The sequence below is a fragment of the Electrona antarctica genome, assembly GCF_951216825.1.
Source record: "Electrona antarctica genome assembly, chromosome: 18".
In the NCBI taxonomy this organism is placed as follows: Eukaryota; Metazoa; Chordata; class Actinopteri; order Myctophiformes; family Myctophidae; genus Electrona; species Electrona antarctica.
In genome coordinates this window covers 20668429-20688928 of record NC_136799.1, presented here as the reverse complement: position 1 = coordinate 20688928, position 20500 = coordinate 20668429, and the positions used below count along the sequence as shown (strand labels likewise).

Sequence of the window (20500 nt, the reverse complement as noted above, 5' to 3'; positions counted from 1 at the left end):
TCTCTCAACATTTAGACAGGATGAACTCCGCTTGTTAAGCTGGTGTCGAATCACCTGCCCTATATCCAATGCTGTCACAGATTCATGTGAGCTGGCCACACAAACACTGGCTGTCCAGCACCATAACAGCTTTGTCAAAATTCAAGAGGTTTTATTTGTCACATGTTCATACAAGTATATGCAGTGAAATCTTGGTGTGGCATACTCTGCCAGACTGTGCTAACGATGACCAATTGACCAGCTAACTGTATATACATTTTTAATATTACTATATTACAAATAATTACACTTGTGTGAAGTGAGGGGCACCATAGACTTAGCTGCCACATATGATGTCAAGAGTGGTTCTCTTTTTTTTAGGGGCGCTATCCCCTCCTATGCCCAGCTTTGTGTGTTTGTGTTTGTACCCCATGGTGATGATTTGTTTGGCTGAGCATGGAATGTGAGGATAAAAAGTGAGAACAGAAAAGTCAGGATGCCAAAAGTGGCCGGAATGTGATGATGTATGATGATTTTAATTATTATTATTTTCTCAAATGACTTTTTGAGTGGTGCAACCACTCCTATAGACAGCTATGTGTGTCCCTGGCTGGCTGGGTCTGTCTGTCCCTGGCTGGCTGGGTCTGTGTCTGTCCGAGCACAAAATAGCGTTTGGTTGGTTTTCACAACCAAGTGTCACTGTTGCGCAGCCTAAGACACACACACACAACACCCCGAACGCCCAGGGGTATTTAGGACCATTAAATCAGGGCGCCCAGCGATTTGCAGCTACGGAGCGCATTTTAAGGCGCACCAGGCGCCATCTTGAATGTAGCTGAAGTAGCCAGATGTAGCCAAAACACTCCAGAGGCGATCGACAACAACGGGAGGTATGACTACTTCTAACGCGACTAGCGATGGGCTGTCGAAAACATAATCTTTGGTTAGAATTGGACGGATTGATTTAGATCAAGAGTTATTCACGTTTTAAGATTTTCCATCCACTAAAATGGGGGGGATCACTTTGGATGACGTCTCAACCGGAAATGACATCGAATGTTGCCCAACAGGCGCTCCCAGCCTGTGGAGCGATGTGCTCGGTTATGATATCATTAATGTTCTGTCCTGGACTCCTGTGATTAATATCCGTGCTGAGCGTTACTATTTGATAGGACGGAGACCTCCGTTTATGCCGATCAGGGTGATGATTTTGGTTGTTACAGTACAGTAGAGGGACCCCTTGGGGACCCCCACACGGTAACTGTCATTTCTCAACCATTTCGGACGCGGGCGGCCGAACCGGGTCAGAGATTGGGGGCCTTGATCACCGCAATGTCCCTTGGCACAAGAAGCATGCATCATGTCTTATGTTAATCACCAGGTAATGGCTCATGGCCAGACAGTAAAGCAGGAAGAGGACATTGTAATATTCTATAATATTATGTTATTACGGTAGATACTATATACAGGTATTGATCCTCAGTCACAGTACAGCTTCCCCTTGAACTGGTAAGGTCTGTGTCTTTCTCAAGGACACCAGAACAGTACACATGTGGGGTCACAAGATCAGTAAAACAGTGCACCTATGTTATGTGGGGTCATGGCGAGACAAACTTCAACATCCAAAGCGCTTTACAATGTACATTATATTCACCCATTCACTCATACACATACACCGATGGAGGAGGAAACCATGAAAGGCACCAACCTTCTCATCGGGAACAGTTATGCGTTCAGTAGGGACTTTAAGCAACAACTGTTTTCAGGACGGCTCCGCTACGCAGAAGTACGGCGGCTATGACGCCCACGCCGTAGCTGTCAAAATCGTTAAGAAAACAGCCTCCGGCGCCATGGTGACGCGTCCATGCAGCATGTGTCAAACATAAACACATTATTATTTTTAAAACACCCCGCCGCGCGTCAGCTAACTTGCCGATATTGCTTAATTCTTACATGCACTGGACATGATCAGCAGTGGAAAGAGGAAGGTGCTGGAGCAATCTGTTATTCTCAAACCGTTTTAATTAACATGGTTGGTTAATATGACATATGGTATTACTTATTTCTTCATTCAAAGCATGTCAACACATTACACATGCAGCATAAGAGAGGTGATGGAGCAATCGGTGTAAATGTATGACAGCTATAATTTCAATAAACATGGTTATGACATGGCGTTGTAGACACTACGTGTAAGTGTAAGTTCTGCCGTAGTAGAAAGGGCTGCGACGGAGAGCAGGTTTATGTATCGAGCACTGATCCATTTCCGGTTGCCGTAGCCGACTGCCGTATCCGTCGTTGCTTAAAGTCGCTAATGTCTTGCTCAAGGACACGGACTTTGTAGTTTGTAGCTTAGTGGCTAGAGAGGTCATCTGATAATAGGAAGGTCACCGGTCGTCCCGTCCCCCCCCCCCCCGTTCTGTGTCCCTGGGCAAGACCCTTCCCTAACTGCAGTGTAAATAGCAGTATTATGTGAACTAGGCTATAGCAATAGTCCATAGCTGGGATTCTGGGAACATGTGGGTCTTTTAAAATACTTAGGTCTGCTCAAACACCTTCTGGAATATGAGTCCTGCTGGTGAGAGTGAAGTCCTCATGGTTCTCTCGGTCGAGCGCACCAGCCTCTGCAGGACTTGCTGGTCCCAGGAGGGAGCTATTCCTGTATCAAACGGTGGTCCCTGTCAGTATGCTGAATTCAGGATCTTCTGTTGGACTTTGAATGTCCTCAGCTATATTCGAAGTTTGTTATACAATAGGTGATTATTTTTCAAATGGACATTTGGGAGGTAGCATTTTTAATTTAAGGTGTTTGAAGCCCCAGCCCTGTAGCCTGGCTAATAAGCCAGACCGAATCAGCCGTTGGCAAAATAAAAATTGCCTGGCGGCGGATTACGGTCTGGAGAGGCTCAATTGTATGCCCATTTCCTACACCAGAGAACTGGTGTGGCCAATCGGGACACGGTATGCAATATGGGCGGGCTTTGGTACAGTGACGTTCAATGCTTGAGACCTTTGACTGACAGTAGCTCTGACCAATTGCGTCAAAGAGAAAATGTTTGAACCCGCCCCCTGGGAAACAAGGTCCATACACAGCATCTCCAGACTCAAATACCACACGACAGTGTGATTTGAGTCTGGCTTATTAGCCAGGCTACCAGCCCTGACCACTAAGGGGTACCTGGTTCCTTGCTGACATAGGGTTACATACTACTGGAGTCCTGTGTCTCCCCCTCTCTGGTCTGATCATGTTCAGACTTAATTCTCATATGGCCGCATTGTTTGACGCATCACTTTTGTTTTTTTGGTAAAAACACAGTTTAAGTGAAGATAAGCGAGGGGGGAGGTTGGCAATTCTGCTTAATGCCTATGTGGTGTCTCACCCCCTCCATTAGTGTTATTGAGATGTAAGAAAGCTGAAAGGGAAGCCGAGTAGGTGAGAGAAAGTTCTGGCAGAATTCAACTATATGCCAACAGAGACATGTGACTCTGGGGTCAAGGAACTTAAACACCAGGTTGCTGTTTGGAGAAAACAAAAATCAACCTGCCTGTGAACTGTAAGGTTAGAGCCACACTTAACTTGTCCCTGCTATTCTGGAACACAATCCTTTGTTGCCAAAATGTGAATTTAGAGGTGATCCGTGCTGTATGTAGGATAAACAGCAGTACCCTATCCTCATCTATTCTTAGGATCTGCCTGGAATAGTTGCATCACTACTGCTATGCTCTGTCTTTGCTGTAATGCCAGTCAAATCATTGGAGAACAGGGATATTCAAATATAGCCAAGTTTTTTGTATACTTTCTAGTATAGAAAGGGGGGTCATGGCATTACATTATTTCACTACATTATTTCCAAAACTTTACTTTTCTCAACATTTCCTCATGTTTTCATATAACCCCTACTCTATCCATTCTTAAGGTCCCTGAAGCCCAAGGCTATTAGGCAAGGCCTGGCCTAGCTATAGGAGTGCTGCCTCTGCACTGATCTCATGTTTCCCAGAGTCACCTCAGGCCATAAGCAGCTCTGAACCGGCGGCGGTATTCAATAATCACATATCGCAGGTAAAAGAAAAAGCATAAATCAGCGATCTTTGGATGGTGGAAGGATTATAATTGCCAGTGGCCTATAGCTGTAGTGCACACCAAAGTGAGTGTGTTATTTGTCATACATACTTTATCAACAAGCATGAATGGAGAGTAGACATTGGCAGCCTGATTTATGCTTCTTCGTACAGCAGCCACGTGCCGAAAATGGTCCATCTACAAGCTCACAACGTGTTGTGCGAGTCAGTGCGACCCATGGTGAGTTGTAACGAGATCCATGAGTGGGTGTTTATAACGTCCAAGAGTCACACTTGTGTTGTGTCCTCCATACAATCATTGACCTGGGCCCTACACATGCACAAAATCAATCATAGTGGCAACATTACCACATGAGCTTCTCTTTTAAATCCAAGGACTGTGTGTGTGTGTGTGTGTGTGTGTGTGTGTGTGTGTGTGTGTGTGTGTGTGTGTGTGTGTGTGTGTGTGTGTGTGTGTGTGTGTGTGTGTGTGTGTGTGTGTGTGTGTGTGTGTGTGTGTGTGTGTGTGTGACTGTGTGCGTGCGTGTGTCTCATCTTGGGTATTTCTGAAGTGGGCATCAATTGGATTTCTGTGGCGTGGCATACAGATCAGAAGCAGAGAGCCAGTAGGCACTGCGAGGGCTAAGTGCTGTCAGAGATGGGGGGGGGGGGGGGGGGTATAGGTTCGTGAGACAGAGCAGGGATTGAGTGGGCCCTCAAGTGACAGCTGGACCCAGTAGGCTGTCATATTTGGACCTGTTGGAGGCTGAGAGTGCTGAGATGTCGCTTTGAGTCTCAGAGAAAACACTCGTCCTTTTGTCCCCCGTGCTGCTTAGGATGCTCACACTGCGAGAATTTTGAGTAGGCCGTCCGGGAGGCAGTTAATGGCTCACATTGTTTTATGTTCCCTGTGTTGGCCGTGTTGTCTCTGCATGCAGTGCGTGTTCTCTACTAACACTATGTTTTTACGACCTCTAGCTATTTGCCTGTTTCATTTATTTTCACTCTTTCAGGCCAGACCCGGTGTTCTCATAAGCAAGTCATTGTCAAGTGATTATGGTGTATAAATGTGAAGTCACTTTGGTTTATGGTGATGTCCCCCTGAGTTATTCTTGTAGACTCTGTGATGTTCCTCTCAATAATAATAATTGTGTCCCTTGCCTTTTGTACCTGGAAAGACAAGAAAAATAGGGCCCTAAGTGTCTTGCTCAGGGACATATAGATTGGGCAAGCCGAGTCAGCCTGCTTTGTGCCCCTCATTTTCATCCATGCGACTATTGCTCCATGTTTTTGCAAGGGAGCCATTAATCAATTGAATCGCCCTGTCATGTTATATGAATGTTATGTCCGAAGGTTATATCATATTAGCAGACAATTTACCAAAAGGAAATGCATGTATTTAGTTTAGTCTGACCAAAAGCAGGGATGAAACATGTCTCTGCATCGCCATTCCGACTCGCCGCAATACTAACCCTGTCCCTAACTGCACACGGAAGCAACGTATTCGGCACGGCGGTGCGTCGGAATGCCACTCTGTCCCAGCAGGGAAATATCAAAAGGAGAGGCATGGATCTCTCCCCACCCTCAGCAAATCGAACAAACACACACACACACACACACACACACACACACACACACACACACACACACACACACACACACACACACACACACACACACACACACACACACACCCTGCTGATACAGCGGGTCCTAGAGGGCGGGCAGGGAAGGACAGGAGAGGAGAGAACATCTGTCCTCTCTACCACCCTGACTGTCATCCCATCTGAGTTGCTTTGTGTCTCTGCAGGCTGATCACCTTTTTTGTGTTGCTCCCAGATGATGTTCTTTCCTCTCATTCATCATCATGCCTGACTAATCACTTAGGATGTTCCTCCTTTACAGTACACCCATTGTCAGTACACCCGTTGTTTTTCCACCTTGAGTTCCAATAACATTATCTGTAATTATGTCTGTTATACTTTTATTGCTTCATTCAGTTGAATTTGTAATGTATTTTGTAATGGAGCAACATAAACAGATGGAAAAGAGTCATCTCATTATACTGCACATGATCAGTAACAAAGCTATGCATGTGATGGCAAATCTGAAGGGAGGAGGGTAACATTCCACTTTCTTAATGTTGAAAATTGTTCACTCAGAATGTTAATGTTTATGCTAATGATGCTGTAAGGCTGCATGACAGGAAGTCTACTCAAAAGTCAAGGCTTGTTCATCAAATGATGACGTCTGGCAGATAACGTATTACTGATAAACATAAGCCCTAAACAGAAAAACATAACCTGATTCAACCCTGTCTGGTGTGCTACTTTGCCTTGGTAGAGACTAATGCTGACAAATCAATATGCTGACAAATCAATATGGCCTTGAACCAGCAGAGAAACAATTAATCTTCACTGTGTTTGTGAGAGTTGTTGGAAAAGCTCTGGTGGAAGGAAACATGTGGGTAAGATACTATACTTTTAGCCGTGACCCAAAGTGAGAGCTGGTTAGAGCTTATCATGGATTACATGCTTATTTTTCTGTAGGCCTCAGGGTTTTATAAATCCCCAAATTACTTGGATAACTTTCACTATTCTACTAGTCAAGGAGAAATATAGAAACCAAAAGTACCCCAGTTCAATTGTTGGTTTCCTGCCAATGTCGCCGGTAGAGTAAAAGTAACTAAAGAAAACAACACTATTTAGCTCATGGTAATTCCCTACACTGGTTGGAGAGGTTCAATACTATTGTTTTCAGCAGGCGATGGCCCTTACTGTCCAGTCAGCAGGTGCTTTGATGTACCCGATGAGAATGTAAATATAAAGCACAGGAGTAAAATGTTGTCTTCAGCACTTCTCTAAGGCTAAATAGACCTTTGGGCAATATGGAGAGCAGAGTAAACACTACATTCCATTGATCAGATTCCTGCGGAAACTGACTAATGATAGAATAACTTTATCACAGGGTGGCCAAATGGTTGGAGATGAATGACTTGAACAAATGAAAGCTGTAACTACTAGCCCAAATTGTGAAACTTAAGCTTCACCTGCTTTGTCCAGAATCTCATGATGAGATGAGCTCAAATGAATGGTATAATCTGACGTTTCTTAACTTTCTTTTTAACCCATTCAGGCCTGACGTCGAAATTTAAAAAAAAAAGTTTTCTAAATCATGACAATTTTCGGAAAGATTTGAGGCACATTTTAACGATTTAAAAAAAATAGCAGACCTACAAGTTCATAGCGCGCCACTCGGTGGCGCGCTATGAGCTTGTAGATCTGCTATTTTTCAATAGCTAAATTATAACAATGTTTAAAACACCAAAAGGTGTTCCCGCCCCAAAATGGGTTAATGGTTAATGTGGTTAAACGCTAACGTGACATGGATGCGTTCCAGGTCTCAATGGATTAAATAGTGCAGACAGCTCACCTGGTGGGTGCATGTGCCACATGGGTTGGGCTGTGCTGTGGTTCTTCCCACAGCTGGCCTAGGGCTCTTTGCTGCATGTACTCCCCTGCTGTCTTTCCTCTCTCTAAAAACAACTTTCTGTTCTGACAATACATATACTACTGGTACGCACGCAACGCATGCAACGCATGCACGCACGCACGCGCACACACACACGCCACTGCCAATGCGACTGATATGCTCATATGTGGAGATCTGTGTCTTTTCACCATATTTGAAATAAGTATTTTTCCTTTGTAGTGGAGTCAAAAATATAAATACTCGAGTAAAGTAAAGCTACTCCAAAAATGTACTACACTACAGTACTCACTCAGTACATCATACTCAGTTACTGTCCAACACTGGTTGTGCACCAGTTAACAATCAGCTTAACCACTGCAAGCAGTTAAGGATTATCCTGGTTCAAATGGAGGGAAATCACTGTTTGCTCTTTATCAAGATTAAAACCGTGGTTATTTTTAGGCTTGTGCTTTTTTAATGAACAAAATGGCCTGGTTTAGGCTAAAAGTGTCTAACACTAAGTTTGTTCCATTAGAGTGACAAATTCAACTTTAAAGGCAGGGCAATGATGGGAATGTTAACAATGTGAGAAATAAAAAAACTGACATTGTAATAAACTATATATATAATTTCATAAATGTTGGAAATTGGTGTTTGAACAGCTAGATCTGCCCCACCCCAATGTTCAATAATCATGCAGTTGAGCAGTTTCGTGATGTCAGGAATGTAGAAAGCCCAACCAACTCACTCGAACTCTGTATAAACAAATACATACTTATTCAGTAAGTACCTATCTTTAAACTCTAAACAAATTGATATAGCTGTTTTACATGCATCATTTATTAAATGTATTCATCACAAATCCCAATTTTGCAAATAGATTAATTCCATTTGCAACAAAAACAACATTAAGACTGTGTCATCCGGCTTTTGCAGTAGGAGAGAGATGGCCTTATTTCCAAGTGTTGTTCAAATGACTGATCGCTCCATGATTATGGGTATCTATCTAAAGCCTGTTTTCTTTGCCGTCTGGTAGTCTAAATCTCCGGGAGTTTATTCAGTAATGCAGAAAATGAGGTTAGAAGCCGGTGGAGAGATGTGTCAACATGTGGGCCAGATGTAGATGAGATTATATTGAAGACGGTGTGTGAACAGTTCAGGCTTAGAATAGTCCAAAAAAAAGCTCAGCGCAAACCAAGCTGCCCCATCATTTCTATCATCATCTGTCTCTGAGTCATGTTTAGTGGCAGTGCGTCCCAATTTGTTTCTGCAGACTGCAGCTAAGTTTCTGTCTTTCTTTTTCTATTTGGCAAGGTAGTGAAATATTTGTAGTGTTTGGTATACTATGTTTATTGAACAGCTGCTGCTGTGTTCCATAGCATTGGAATGTGTGTGTGTGTGTGTGTGTGTGTGTGTGTGTGTGTGTGTGTGTGTGTGTGTGTGTGTGTGTGTGTGTGTGTGTGTGTGTGTGTGTGTGTGTGTGTGTGTGTGTGTGTGTGTGTGTGTGTGTGTGTGTGTCTCTTGCCACTTCTGTCATCATACATCATCATAATTCATGGGAAGCTTGTACAAAAGAATTTCAGCCACTCCTTTTGTACCTATGTGTAAACTTGTGATATGAATGTCAAGTTGAAGATGTGGTATCTCAGTGATGAGTTGAAAGCCACGTTTTCCTTCAAACCTTGCAATTCCTATTCTATACATTTCCTCAAATGACATATTTCCTTTAACGTTTTCTAAACAGTTTTTTTTTAAACCCATAGATGTTACTTGCAGCAAGACTCCACAGGCTAGACAAGGACCCTGTCTGCTGCAGCAAACAGTGTGTGAGGGAGAAGAGGGAGTTGTTGTTTCAGATCTATCTCACAAAGGCTTTAAAAACGTTTTGCTGCTTTCTCAATTGAGGAGAGGACGATAAATATAGGTCAAGTTCCTTAGAAAAGTTGCAGGCCAAGCATAGCTTAAGGATGGTTTTAAACATGTTGTAGTGATTGGGAGAGCCGCTGCACCACCACTGGCATTTTCTTGGGCGGGGTTGGGGATGGAGGGCTCACATGACCCTTTCCGTGTTCCCATCACGCATGAGATGCCAGGACAGATGGACATTGTGGCTAAATCCTGTGGTTGTTACTGATGATGGCAGAAATGAGCAGCTATTACCTTGACCAGTCAGAAATAAGCATTGCTTTACAAGCCTGTAAACATAACCTTTCTGGCCTCCCAGATGCTGAGCAAGCTGAAATAGTATGTCCAAGCTAATCTACCGGAATACCGATGCTGACTGAAGTTATTTATGGGTTCAAAGTTGTGGCGTAGTTGGCATCTCCCTTAGAGATAGGGTGAGAAGTTCAGTCATGTGAGAGAGACTTGGAGTAGTAGAGATCGCTGCTTCTTCGCTTGGAAAGGAGCCAGCTTAGGTGGTTCGGGCATCTGGTTAGGATGCCTCTCGAGCGTTTCCCTAGGGAGGTCCTCAATGCTCGTCCCACTGGGTGGGAGGAGACCCCCGGGCAGACCAACGTTCAGATGGAGGGATTATATCTCTAAACCGGCCCTGGAGGCTGGAGCGCCTCGGGATCCCCCAGGAGGAAGTTAACCAATGTTGCTCTGGAGAGGGTAGTCTGGAGCTCTCTGGTGGAGCTGTTGCCCCCACGCCACGACCCGACTACGGATAAGTGGTTGAAGCTGGATGGATGGAAGAAGGGGATATTTTGCATCTGTATAGTGTCCACTGTCAGCCAACATCATTTGTAAACCTATTGTAGCAGGCAGCGGATATTAAAAGCTTCTGTTACAGTTTGGAGATGGAACAGGCGCGTTGTTTACCCGTTGGCTAGGTTATGCCCATAATGGTACACCATGTAAATGTACCGCTCCAACATGCGCTGCTCCCGTGCTTGCGGTTATGGTTAGGTTAGGGTTTGAGGTAGGTTGTCGATCTAATGACTGTCGGACCAATAATAGTGTCAGAACTAACGCCTGTACCCCTATAACCATGAAAATGCATCAAGAGCTCAAAATACTGATAATTCTCTCTCATACACACACACACACACACACACACACACACACACACACACACACACACACACACACACAGGGCTCCTTTTTTGTAGTAGTGCTACAAAAGGGTGACATGTCATAGGCTATAGAGCGTCGCAGTCCCACCCGACGACGACTGGCCCAGGAAATAATTCCCCATTCATTTTTCTCATAGACATTTAAAAGTATTTATTTAAAGACCTTTAAAGCCAACTCGGATCTTGACAAATCATGACAACAAACACAATATTTTGGGCCGAACAAATAATTACAAAGAAGAAAACAACAAAAAAAGTGTTGTAACGTCCCCTTTTTTTCTTATTTCTAATTATTTGTTCGGCCCAAAATATTGTGTTTGTTGTCATGATTTGTCACGATCCGAGTTGGCTTTGTCTGAGGCTTACAGGTCTTTAAATAAATACTTTATGGCTATGGGAAAAATGCATGGGGAACTAGAAAAAGTGCCCTTCTGGGCACAGGTCTCCACCAGGAGGATAGGAGTGTGTGTGATGTTTGGCAAAATGTTTAGGAGTAATTTGTTTTTTTGTTTGTTTGTTTTTTGCAACAATTTTCTTGAGGAAATGCAGAGCCAGATCACTCATAGCATCTCTGAGGATAGAATTCTGGATGAGCAGGACATTTGCAGCATTTTGTACGAAACGGGCCACTCCTGAAAACTTTGGAAGGCAATCTTAGCCAATCAGTGTAGAATCTGAGAAATCCAACAGACTCGTCCTGATCACATGGCTACAGAGATCATGTGTACCGATTTGTGTGAGATTTGGATAAAATCTGTGCGACTAATATAAACAATGTGTTTTGCAGAAATCAGCCTCATGGTGGCGCTATAACTGGCAGATGTGGAGGGATGCAGGGAAAATGTTTTTCCATGGCCTCTATGGTTATAGGTAAAAACAGGAATTGCCCTGTTATAGCGCCACCCCGTGAGGCTAATTTGGAAAAGAAATGAGTGGCGTGTCGTCCTCGGCCTAGTGGAAATGTGCGTGTATAATTTCACGGATATTGCACACTGTTTGTGATTTGTGGCATTTTGTTCGAAACGGACCAATCATGTGAGCATTGGAAGCCAATCTTAGCCAATCAGGATGGAAGATGGTGCAGATCCGTGTTGATCACATGACTATGGAGATATGTATACCGAATTGTGTGATGTATGGATAAAATGTGTATGCCTACATCAAGGGTGCCCACACATTTATGACGTGAGATCTACTTTCAAAATGACCAGCTCAACAAGATCTACCCACTGAAAAAATAAGTGTACCATCGCTGAAAATAGTTTAAATATATAATGTACCTGGGGGGGCTTTGTAATAGGGAGAAATTATGACAGGCAGTTTCTGCTGTCAAAATATGTCCCCCCCGTATTTAACTTAAACGCCCAATGCATTCTCAATGGCAATAGCACAAACTTTGCCATGCTACTAGTCCTACATACACCTAGAAACCCCATTAAAACCTATTTAGGTTAATCTTACGGTGGACATCTTACGGTGGACATAGTTTTAGAAATATAGTGCTTTCAAATTTGAGAAATTCACAATGGGGCTCATTGGCAGATATTGGCACGTCAAAAAAGAACTTTCACCTAGAAACTCCATTCACACTTTTTATAATTCAGCTTACTGTGGAGACACATGCTGGAACTTTTTACTTTGAAATGATTTGTAGTTTCGGAGTTATTTAACTTAAACGCCCAATGCATTCTCAATGGCAATTACACAAACTTTGGCATGCTAATTGTCCTACATACTTACACCTAGAAACCCCATTCAAACCTATTTAGGTTCATCTTACGGTGGACATGAAAAGAAATCTTTGAAATGTTTCATAGTTTTAGAAATATATAGTGCAAGGACACTTCGACACCAACTCTGGGGGAGCCCAGGTTCGAACTGGCAACCTTGCAGTTACCATCCAGCCACTCTACCCCCTGAGCCACCGCCGCCCTGTTTTGGTTTGGTTTTACTATAGTTTATGACAGAATGGAGAGAGAAAGCTAAATTCATTGACAAAGTACATTTGGAATTTGTCACCCATCCTACACACCCTACAAATGTGTTTTTCCAAAATCGGCCTCCTGGTGGCACTATAACTGGCCGTTGTGGAATATTTGGGGTAGAGGTTCGTCGTTGGCATCCAGGGAGTGTGTGTGCACAGTTTGGCATGGATCAGGTCAATGGTGCCGGAGATTAGCTGGTAACGGACAGAAGGACACACACACACACACACACACACACACACACACACACACACACACACACACACACACACACACACACACACACACACACACACACAGAGTGCAAAACATACTCTCTCCCCATGCCTTCGGCCTGGTGGAGACAATTATTTCCTGTGCCAGTCGTCGTCATGAAAGGGGCGGGACTCGATGCTCTATTGGAGGCATTTATTACACCAACCCGGTGAATTTAATGTCACCCTTTGAAATATTGTGGTCAGTGTTGTTTTTAATGGAGTTGGAAATCTAAATGGTGTGTGTGTGTGTGTGTGTGTGTGTGTGTGTGTAAATGGTAAAGTGTTTAGGTTTAGACTAGAGCAGCGGTTCCCAAACCTTTTTGGCCGTGCACCCCCTGTTACCTCCAGACCTAGCTGACGCACCCCCTGTTACCTCCAGACCTAGCTGACGCACCCCCCCACATGGAAATATAAATTGCATAAGCTATATAGAGACAAATATTTCCTATTTATCCACATATATGCACATATATGAACCTGAATATGGCATAATATATGCAGCATAGGCTACATTTTGCATATACATATGCAAAATACATAATATGTTAATATATTTAAAATAAAACAATAGCACCACCATTAGAGGCGACCGAGCCTTCTCTGTTGTAGCCCCCAAACTTTGGAACGCACTCCCCTCCCACGTCAAATTGTCTCCTTCCATCGAGACTTTTAAATCTTGCCTTAAGACCCACCTCTATACCTTGGCTTTTAACCCCGCTTGAGTTCCTTCGGTCGTTGTATATGTTTTGTCTCTCTGTGATGCTGTTGTTTTTCTGTTTTTGTGATGTGTCTGAGTTGTTTTTTACTGTTTGTACTTTGTTTTCTCGCTGTTGTTGTTCTGTGTGGTAGCTATAGTGCATTTGTTTTTATTTACCTGTACAGCACTTTGTAAACCCTGAGTTGTGAAACGTGCTATATAAATACAGTGGATTGGATTGGATTGGATTAGCCTTTTCACATTAGCCCTTTCACCCCCTTTTCACCCCCTAGAAGGCACTCGCGCACCACAAGGGGTGCACGCACCACAGTTTGGGAACCCCTGGACTAGAACATTCCATACGCCACCGAGTCTGTTATTTAATCCTGTACATGCCTTCTTTCACGATTGTCTGTGAATGTATGGGTGCCACATTCTCTTCATGAAAATCCCTGTTTATTGGCTTAATATTCAACTTGTGCAGCCAAGTTGCCAACAGAAGTTGAATTGGGTTACAGTATGTTTGGCTTACTAGGATATATTTTGAGCGTTGGGGGAACAAATGTTGATTTGTCAGAGAAAGGCCAACAAAATGGAAATAATATCCCTTTCCCCTACCCTTGTGGTTAGTACACAGCATTGTTTTCAATGTGTTTCCATCGTGTAGTACCCATTTGTTATGTACCTGGGGCGTTTTCAACCGTAGCTTTAGGGTTGTTATGTGGTTATGTAAAATAGGCCTGATGGTATCATGGGCCTAATTCATTTTTGAAGAATTTATTTTGGGCCAGTTCAGTTTATGTTATAACTCATATGTTATTTGAATGGAATGTTACATTCCAGAGTTGTTAAGATAATGAGCTACGTTTACATTTATTTATTTGTAAAACCAAAATCTATGAATTACTTGGATGCTAGGAACTGCAAATGAAAAACCTGTACTTCACAAGTCCTACTCAGTGGCTACCACACACACTTATATCAGGTTAAAAATGACACATTGTATGTAAAGATTTATAAAGTTGTATTGAAATTAGAGATGTTCCGATACTGGTATCGGGTACTCGGCCGATACTTAGCCTAAAGTACTCGTACTCTGTATCGGAACCGGGCCCGATACTTTGCAATGGGAGCAATAAACTGCGCAGCTTTTAGCTTTTTTGATCGGATTTGCGGATCGGTGAATTTTGCACGGCCGATCGATTATATTGTGGTAATTCAAGTACAAGGCATGACAATGAAATTAAATAGGAGAAAAAAAGGGGTAAAATAAATGGTTACTCAAAAAAAAAAAAAAGTACTCGTATCGGTACTCGGTATCGGCGAGTACTTAAAAGAAAGTACTCGTACTCGGTCTGAAAAAAATGGCATCGGGGCATCTCTAATTGAAATTATTAATTATGCCATACATACTGTAATATAGTCTAAAATTGTATTTTCCTCTGCAAGACTTATTGAAAGACCCTGTATGGCAGGGGCTACGCAAATGCACTATCATTGCTTTTATCTGACAGTTGAATATTTCTGTCAGGGCTGCACCAATCAATTATGTTCTTAGCAATTATTCTATCAATTACAGTTTATATTAATCAAATGATGAAAAAGCAGGGTTCTTATTCTTTCAGAAAATGTACGTGTGTATCAATGAATTGCCATAATTCTATTTTATAATTTGTTTTGCAACAGTGTAACATAAAAATATAAAAAATAGCCAATCAATAAGCTCACAACACAGAGGCTATTTATAGTTTATTATTTTGATTTGTTCGATTAATTATTGCACCTATCATTTCTTTGTTAGCTTGCTCAGGATGATGCACATCCAGCGCACTGGATGTATGACATCATGGGTAGAGAGAAGCGTGAGAGTGGCGTGCTGCAGAGCCCTGCATAAAGCTCTCATTTGTATTCTCTGTTCTGCACCCTCCTCCTTCGCTCCCTCCCTCCCCGGGGGGCTCGGGAGAGGGCATGGATCATTTTGTGTTCCTTACTGAAATAGATTCCGCTCCGTACTTTGGCTGTTGAAACATAAAGGAGACTAAGTTGGCCCGCTGCTACAGTGTTTTTTTAGGAGAGCCTCCGTTTCACATGGGCTGTTTAAACTCCACACACTCAAGAGTGTCGATTTATAATACCCAACCGCACCCCCTAGATTCTTTCAGCTTCCCAGACTTGAATAATTTTATAACATGCAATCGCTCTTTCTCTTTACTCTCTGTCAAATTCACATGACATACAAATGACTATGACACACACACACACACACACACAGACACACACACACACACACACACACACACACACACACACACCAGACAAAGTTACCCTAGTGACAGAGTTCATTACTATGTCCTGCATTTTTTATGGATTACATTTATTATGCATAAAAAGATTTTCTCTTTTTAGTGAATGTAGCCCTATGCCTTACAGGATCTCACTCACTCACTGTTAACACTACTACGACTGTCAGTCTGTTACTCACTCACTCACTGTTAACACTACTACGACTGTCAGTCTGTTACTCACTCACTCACTGTTAACACTACTACGACTGTCAGTCTGTTACTCACTCACTCACTGTTAACACTACTACGACTGTCAGTCTGTTACTCACTCACTCTCTCGTTCTGTCTTTTTCTCATATGTCTCTACCTTCCTTTCTTCCACCCTCTACCACTCTATTTTCATCTCTCCTTATTTCTCTCTTCTGTCTGCCCTCCTCTCCGTCTCTTTTTCTCTTCACTATCTCATCAACAGTGTAAACCTATAAGGTCTTCTTTGGCATGGGAAATAAGTTGCAATATTTGATTATAAAGCTCATACTCACTCTGTAGATGGGAATTTTGTAATTTCTAATTGTGTGCCAGGCAGTGCAGACAACTCACTCTATCTCTCTCACACACACACACACACACACACACACACACACACACACACACACACACACACACACACACACACACACACACACACACACACACACACACACACACACACACACACACACACATTATTGTTGGAGTTATTGTTAACAGCTCTGGACTTTGGCTTGTTTATCTACTAAAAGATTCAATCTTTTAAACTTGAAGGATCTTCTCTGGGGATTCTTGGCTGGAGGGATACTTAATGAACCTGGAACGGGCAGCCTGCCTGTTAAAAGACATTTGATAAGGACCTGGATTGCTGTTGGGACACTGTATGCAAGTCACTTGTTTGATCATGTAGTAAAGAGTAACTGGTTACATTTGCCCGACCTGCTCAGAGTCAGGTTTTGGGTGTCATGCCTGGCATTACCCCCAACACACACGCACACGGGCACACACACACACGCATGCGCGTGCGCACGCGCACACGCGCGCGCGCGCACACACACACACACACACACACACACACACACACACACACACACACACACACACACACACACACACACACACACACACACACACACACACACACACACACCGCTTAAAGTCAATGAGAAAGGTCAGAGTAGTAAATGCCATCACAATGTTCAATTGGATGGATTGGCTTCACTGGGACTAAATTTGTCTGGCTTGAGTTTTTATATAGATGCTTTGCTTGCTTGCTTGCTGACTTAATTAGTTACTTTCGACATACTAAAAAGTCAGATTATACAATACTGTATTTTGGAGATATTTAAGGTTCAACATCTGGCATTTCTGGCATTTCTTAAATGGATTGCAAACAACACAGCTCCTGTGCCAACAAGAGCCAAAAGAGAGGTTGGTGTTTTTAAATTCAAACTATTTATTAGCTCTTTTATCTTCTACTTTGTTATTCCCTTTGATTTTGGTCCAGTCACCCATCATTTTCATCTTCCTGCTGAATGCAAAATTGCCCATCAGCCAACATTTGGGAAAATATACAGTATGCATTTCTGTTCAGTGTTCACAGAAGTACTGTGTTTTGCACTTAAGTGCCCCTTCAATAACTCCAATTTCCCACTCCATGGGGCTTTGATTAAAGGATGATCTTCTGATTCTTCTCTCTATTGTACTTCAGTGGGATTTGATTCAGCTACCTTTTTGTGTTGGCAGAAAGCTGGCTGACTGTGTGGACTTCTGTCAGTCTTCAGTTCCAGTCTAAAGGGGGCAGCTGGTATTGTGTGTGACACATGGGGACAGTGCCTATTGATTGTTGTGTTTTTTTACTCCTGGGGAAGTGAGTTTACGTACTGTTTGTTCAGATTAGCTAATATAATTGTGACTGATCGATAGTGCCAAATTTGTATTTATTCTTTTAGTAAATGTAATGATGGACAAAATAGGGAATCATCTCTTCCTCCATCTCTTATTACACACCACTAGTAACCAACAGGAAGTGGGGCAAAGGTCAACGCTTCAGTGCCAAGAACGTAATCGTTTCAAATATTCCTGTGTCCCTTGGGACATTTAAGGATAATAGAGAGGCACAAAATAATAAACTACTGTAAGTCCAGGGCAGAAAAGCATCCTTCATTCCGACTAGCGGGCTGATTAATTTACAACAGAGTGGTGTGGGGCAGACACACACGTTTACTTAACGAGCTTGAGTCGTGTCGTGTGTGTCGTCACCGCCGGCGCTTAGTCTTGGAGCTCAGACAGTGGCGGCGAGGGGAGGGTGCGCTTCAGACGCGCCCCAGACGCTGCTGTGTTGCCTAATGGCTCCCTCTATTAATAAAAGATATGAAGTAAATTATTGAGGCGTCAATGTGACGTATCGGGGTGGCTGCTGCTGCTACAGTGGCTGCTGGGAGGGAGGGGGTGGAGGTGGCTGCTGCTGCTACAGTGGCTGCTGGGAGGGAGGGAGGGAGGTGCTCTATCGGGGTGGCTGCTGCTGCTACAGTGGCTGCTGTGAGGGAGGGGGGTGCTCTATCGGGGTGGCTGCTGCTGCTACAGTGGCTGCTGGGAGGGAGGGGGTGGAGGTGGCTGCTGCTACAGTGGCTGCTGGGAGGGAGGGAGGGAGGTGCTCTATCGGGGTGGCTGCTGCTGCTACAGTGGCTGCTGGGAGGGAGGGAGGGAGGGAGGTGCTCTATCGGGGTGGCTGCTGCTGCTACAGTGGCTGCTGTGAGGGAGGGGGGTGCTCTATCGGGGTGGCTGCTGCTGCTACAGTGGCTGCTGGGAGGGAGGGGGGTGCTCTATCGGGGTGGCTGCTGCTGCTACAGTGGCTGCTGGGAGGGAGGGGGTGGAGTACAGTGGCTGCTGGGAGGGAGGGGGTGGAGGTGGCTGCTGCTGCTACAGTGGCTGCTGGGAGGGAGGGGGGTGCTCTATCTGGGTGGCTGCTGCTGATACAGTGGCTGCTGGGAGGGAGGGGGTGCTCTGTGTGGAGGTGGGTGATGAGGCTCTATCCTCAGGGTGTAGGTTCCAATCTCAAGAGGCCTGAAATGAACCATCTGATGACAGTCTGCCTCTCTTTGTCTCTTTCTCCTGTATTTTCTTTGTCTCTCTCTTTCTGTCTCTCTTGTTCAGTGTCTCTTTCTCTCGTTCTTTGCCCGTCTTCAATTCTCACTCATTTAGTTACAAATTACACCAGTAAAATAAGCCTAGTCTAAACCAATCAATCTACAATAAAAATTAAGGAGCATAAAATGACAGTATTACAAAGGATGTTACACATGTGAATGCACTTTCCTTCTTACTGACAGATGCCGTTATTTTAATGTGTTTTGACAGTGACACACCTGAAGTGGGGTGCTGCTCGGCACCCGTTTGCCTTTTGTGGGTATTCTAATTCAAAACCTGAAGTAGATTTGAGTTTATAAACTTTATGAATGGGACTACTGTGTTATGTGAATTCAACTGAACTGAACACTTTAAATATGAACTTTGAACTGAATCATTGTGTGTGAAGTATTGAATTTAATGACTTTGTTTTGAGTTGAAATTGTGCATTTATGAATTGAACCAGGTAGGTTGCGGTAACCTTTATACAGTGACCTTTTGTAGGGGTTTTTGATTTGAATATTTATGGTTAAAACCCCCGCCATTTTCATTTCATACAGTGCCTGGATACATATTGTGCATCAGATCAGGTGAGTGAAAGCTCTCATACTTGACTTATACTTGGTTGTGTGCTGGTGATTTAAAAGCTGTGGTGAGCTTGTAGTTTTTGGATATGTGACACTGGCGCACAACTAAGTATAAATCAGGTTTGGGATTGGATGGTGTGCGGTGGTTGAAGTCGATGCTTGAATAAAACTCCCGTCTCTCTCATGCTTCCTCACACCAACCTGCACGCTGTAAAGAAACTAAGTGCACACTTTTGAGGTGTTTACTGGAATTTTGTACTTTACTGGAATATTTCCCATTTTCAATACTTCTACTAACTCCACTACATCTCAGAGGCAAGATATTGTACTTAAATTTCACTACACTACGATTATTTGAAATTTGAGTTACTAGTTACTTTGTAGATTTGGATAATTTGAAAACGTGCATTAACCACTTAAATTTACAATTTAGGAATTTAGCAGACGCTCTTAATCCAGAGCAACATCAGCCCTATATACTGTACTTCGGATATATGAAAATAGTCGATCTGTAAGCTCACGTGTCGTGATGGGACACATTGTGAGCATGTAGATCTACTATTTTCAAACGATTTTTATACATTTTGAAAACGTGTGAATTGGGACATTCTACGTAATGAGTACTTTTACATTTTGTAGTATATTTTGATGCTATGCTAATACTTTTTACTTTTACTCAAGTGTTTTGAACACCAAACTTGGTATGGATACTATAATCGAGGTTCTATTGAAGAGCCTAAAGTCTGGTCGCTTGGAATTGGGGCCGAGGATCGTACCGTAATTAGCACGAGGTAGAAATACGAATCCTTGAAGACAGGTGATCTAGTAGTTATCTGTAAGTAAGTTACGCAACTAATGTCAAAGCTTAATTCCACCTTAAACCTGTCGAGGCCTTATATTTATAGTCTGGCGATGTCGCCTCTGACGTCGTTGTTGTGATGTCA

General features: G+C 43.2%; 1 protein-coding gene across 12 annotated transcripts in view; it reads left to right on the top strand.

Moving 5' to 3' along the window:
* pacs2 (phosphofurin acidic cluster sorting protein 2) overlaps nt 1-20500 on the top strand; it is an 85264-nt gene that overhangs the window by 2015 nt on the left and 62749 nt on the right. For 8 of the 12 annotated variants that reach the window (XM_079528814.1, XM_079528820.1, XM_079528821.1 and 5 more), the window contains exon 2: nt 19530-19559. The exons of the other annotated variants lie outside the window; for them this stretch is intronic. In XM_079528814.1, the coding sequence (XP_079384940.1) occupies nt 19530-19559 (30 nt within the window). The remainder of the gene's footprint in view (nt 1-19529; nt 19560-20500) is intronic. 12 annotated transcript variants of the gene reach the window in all.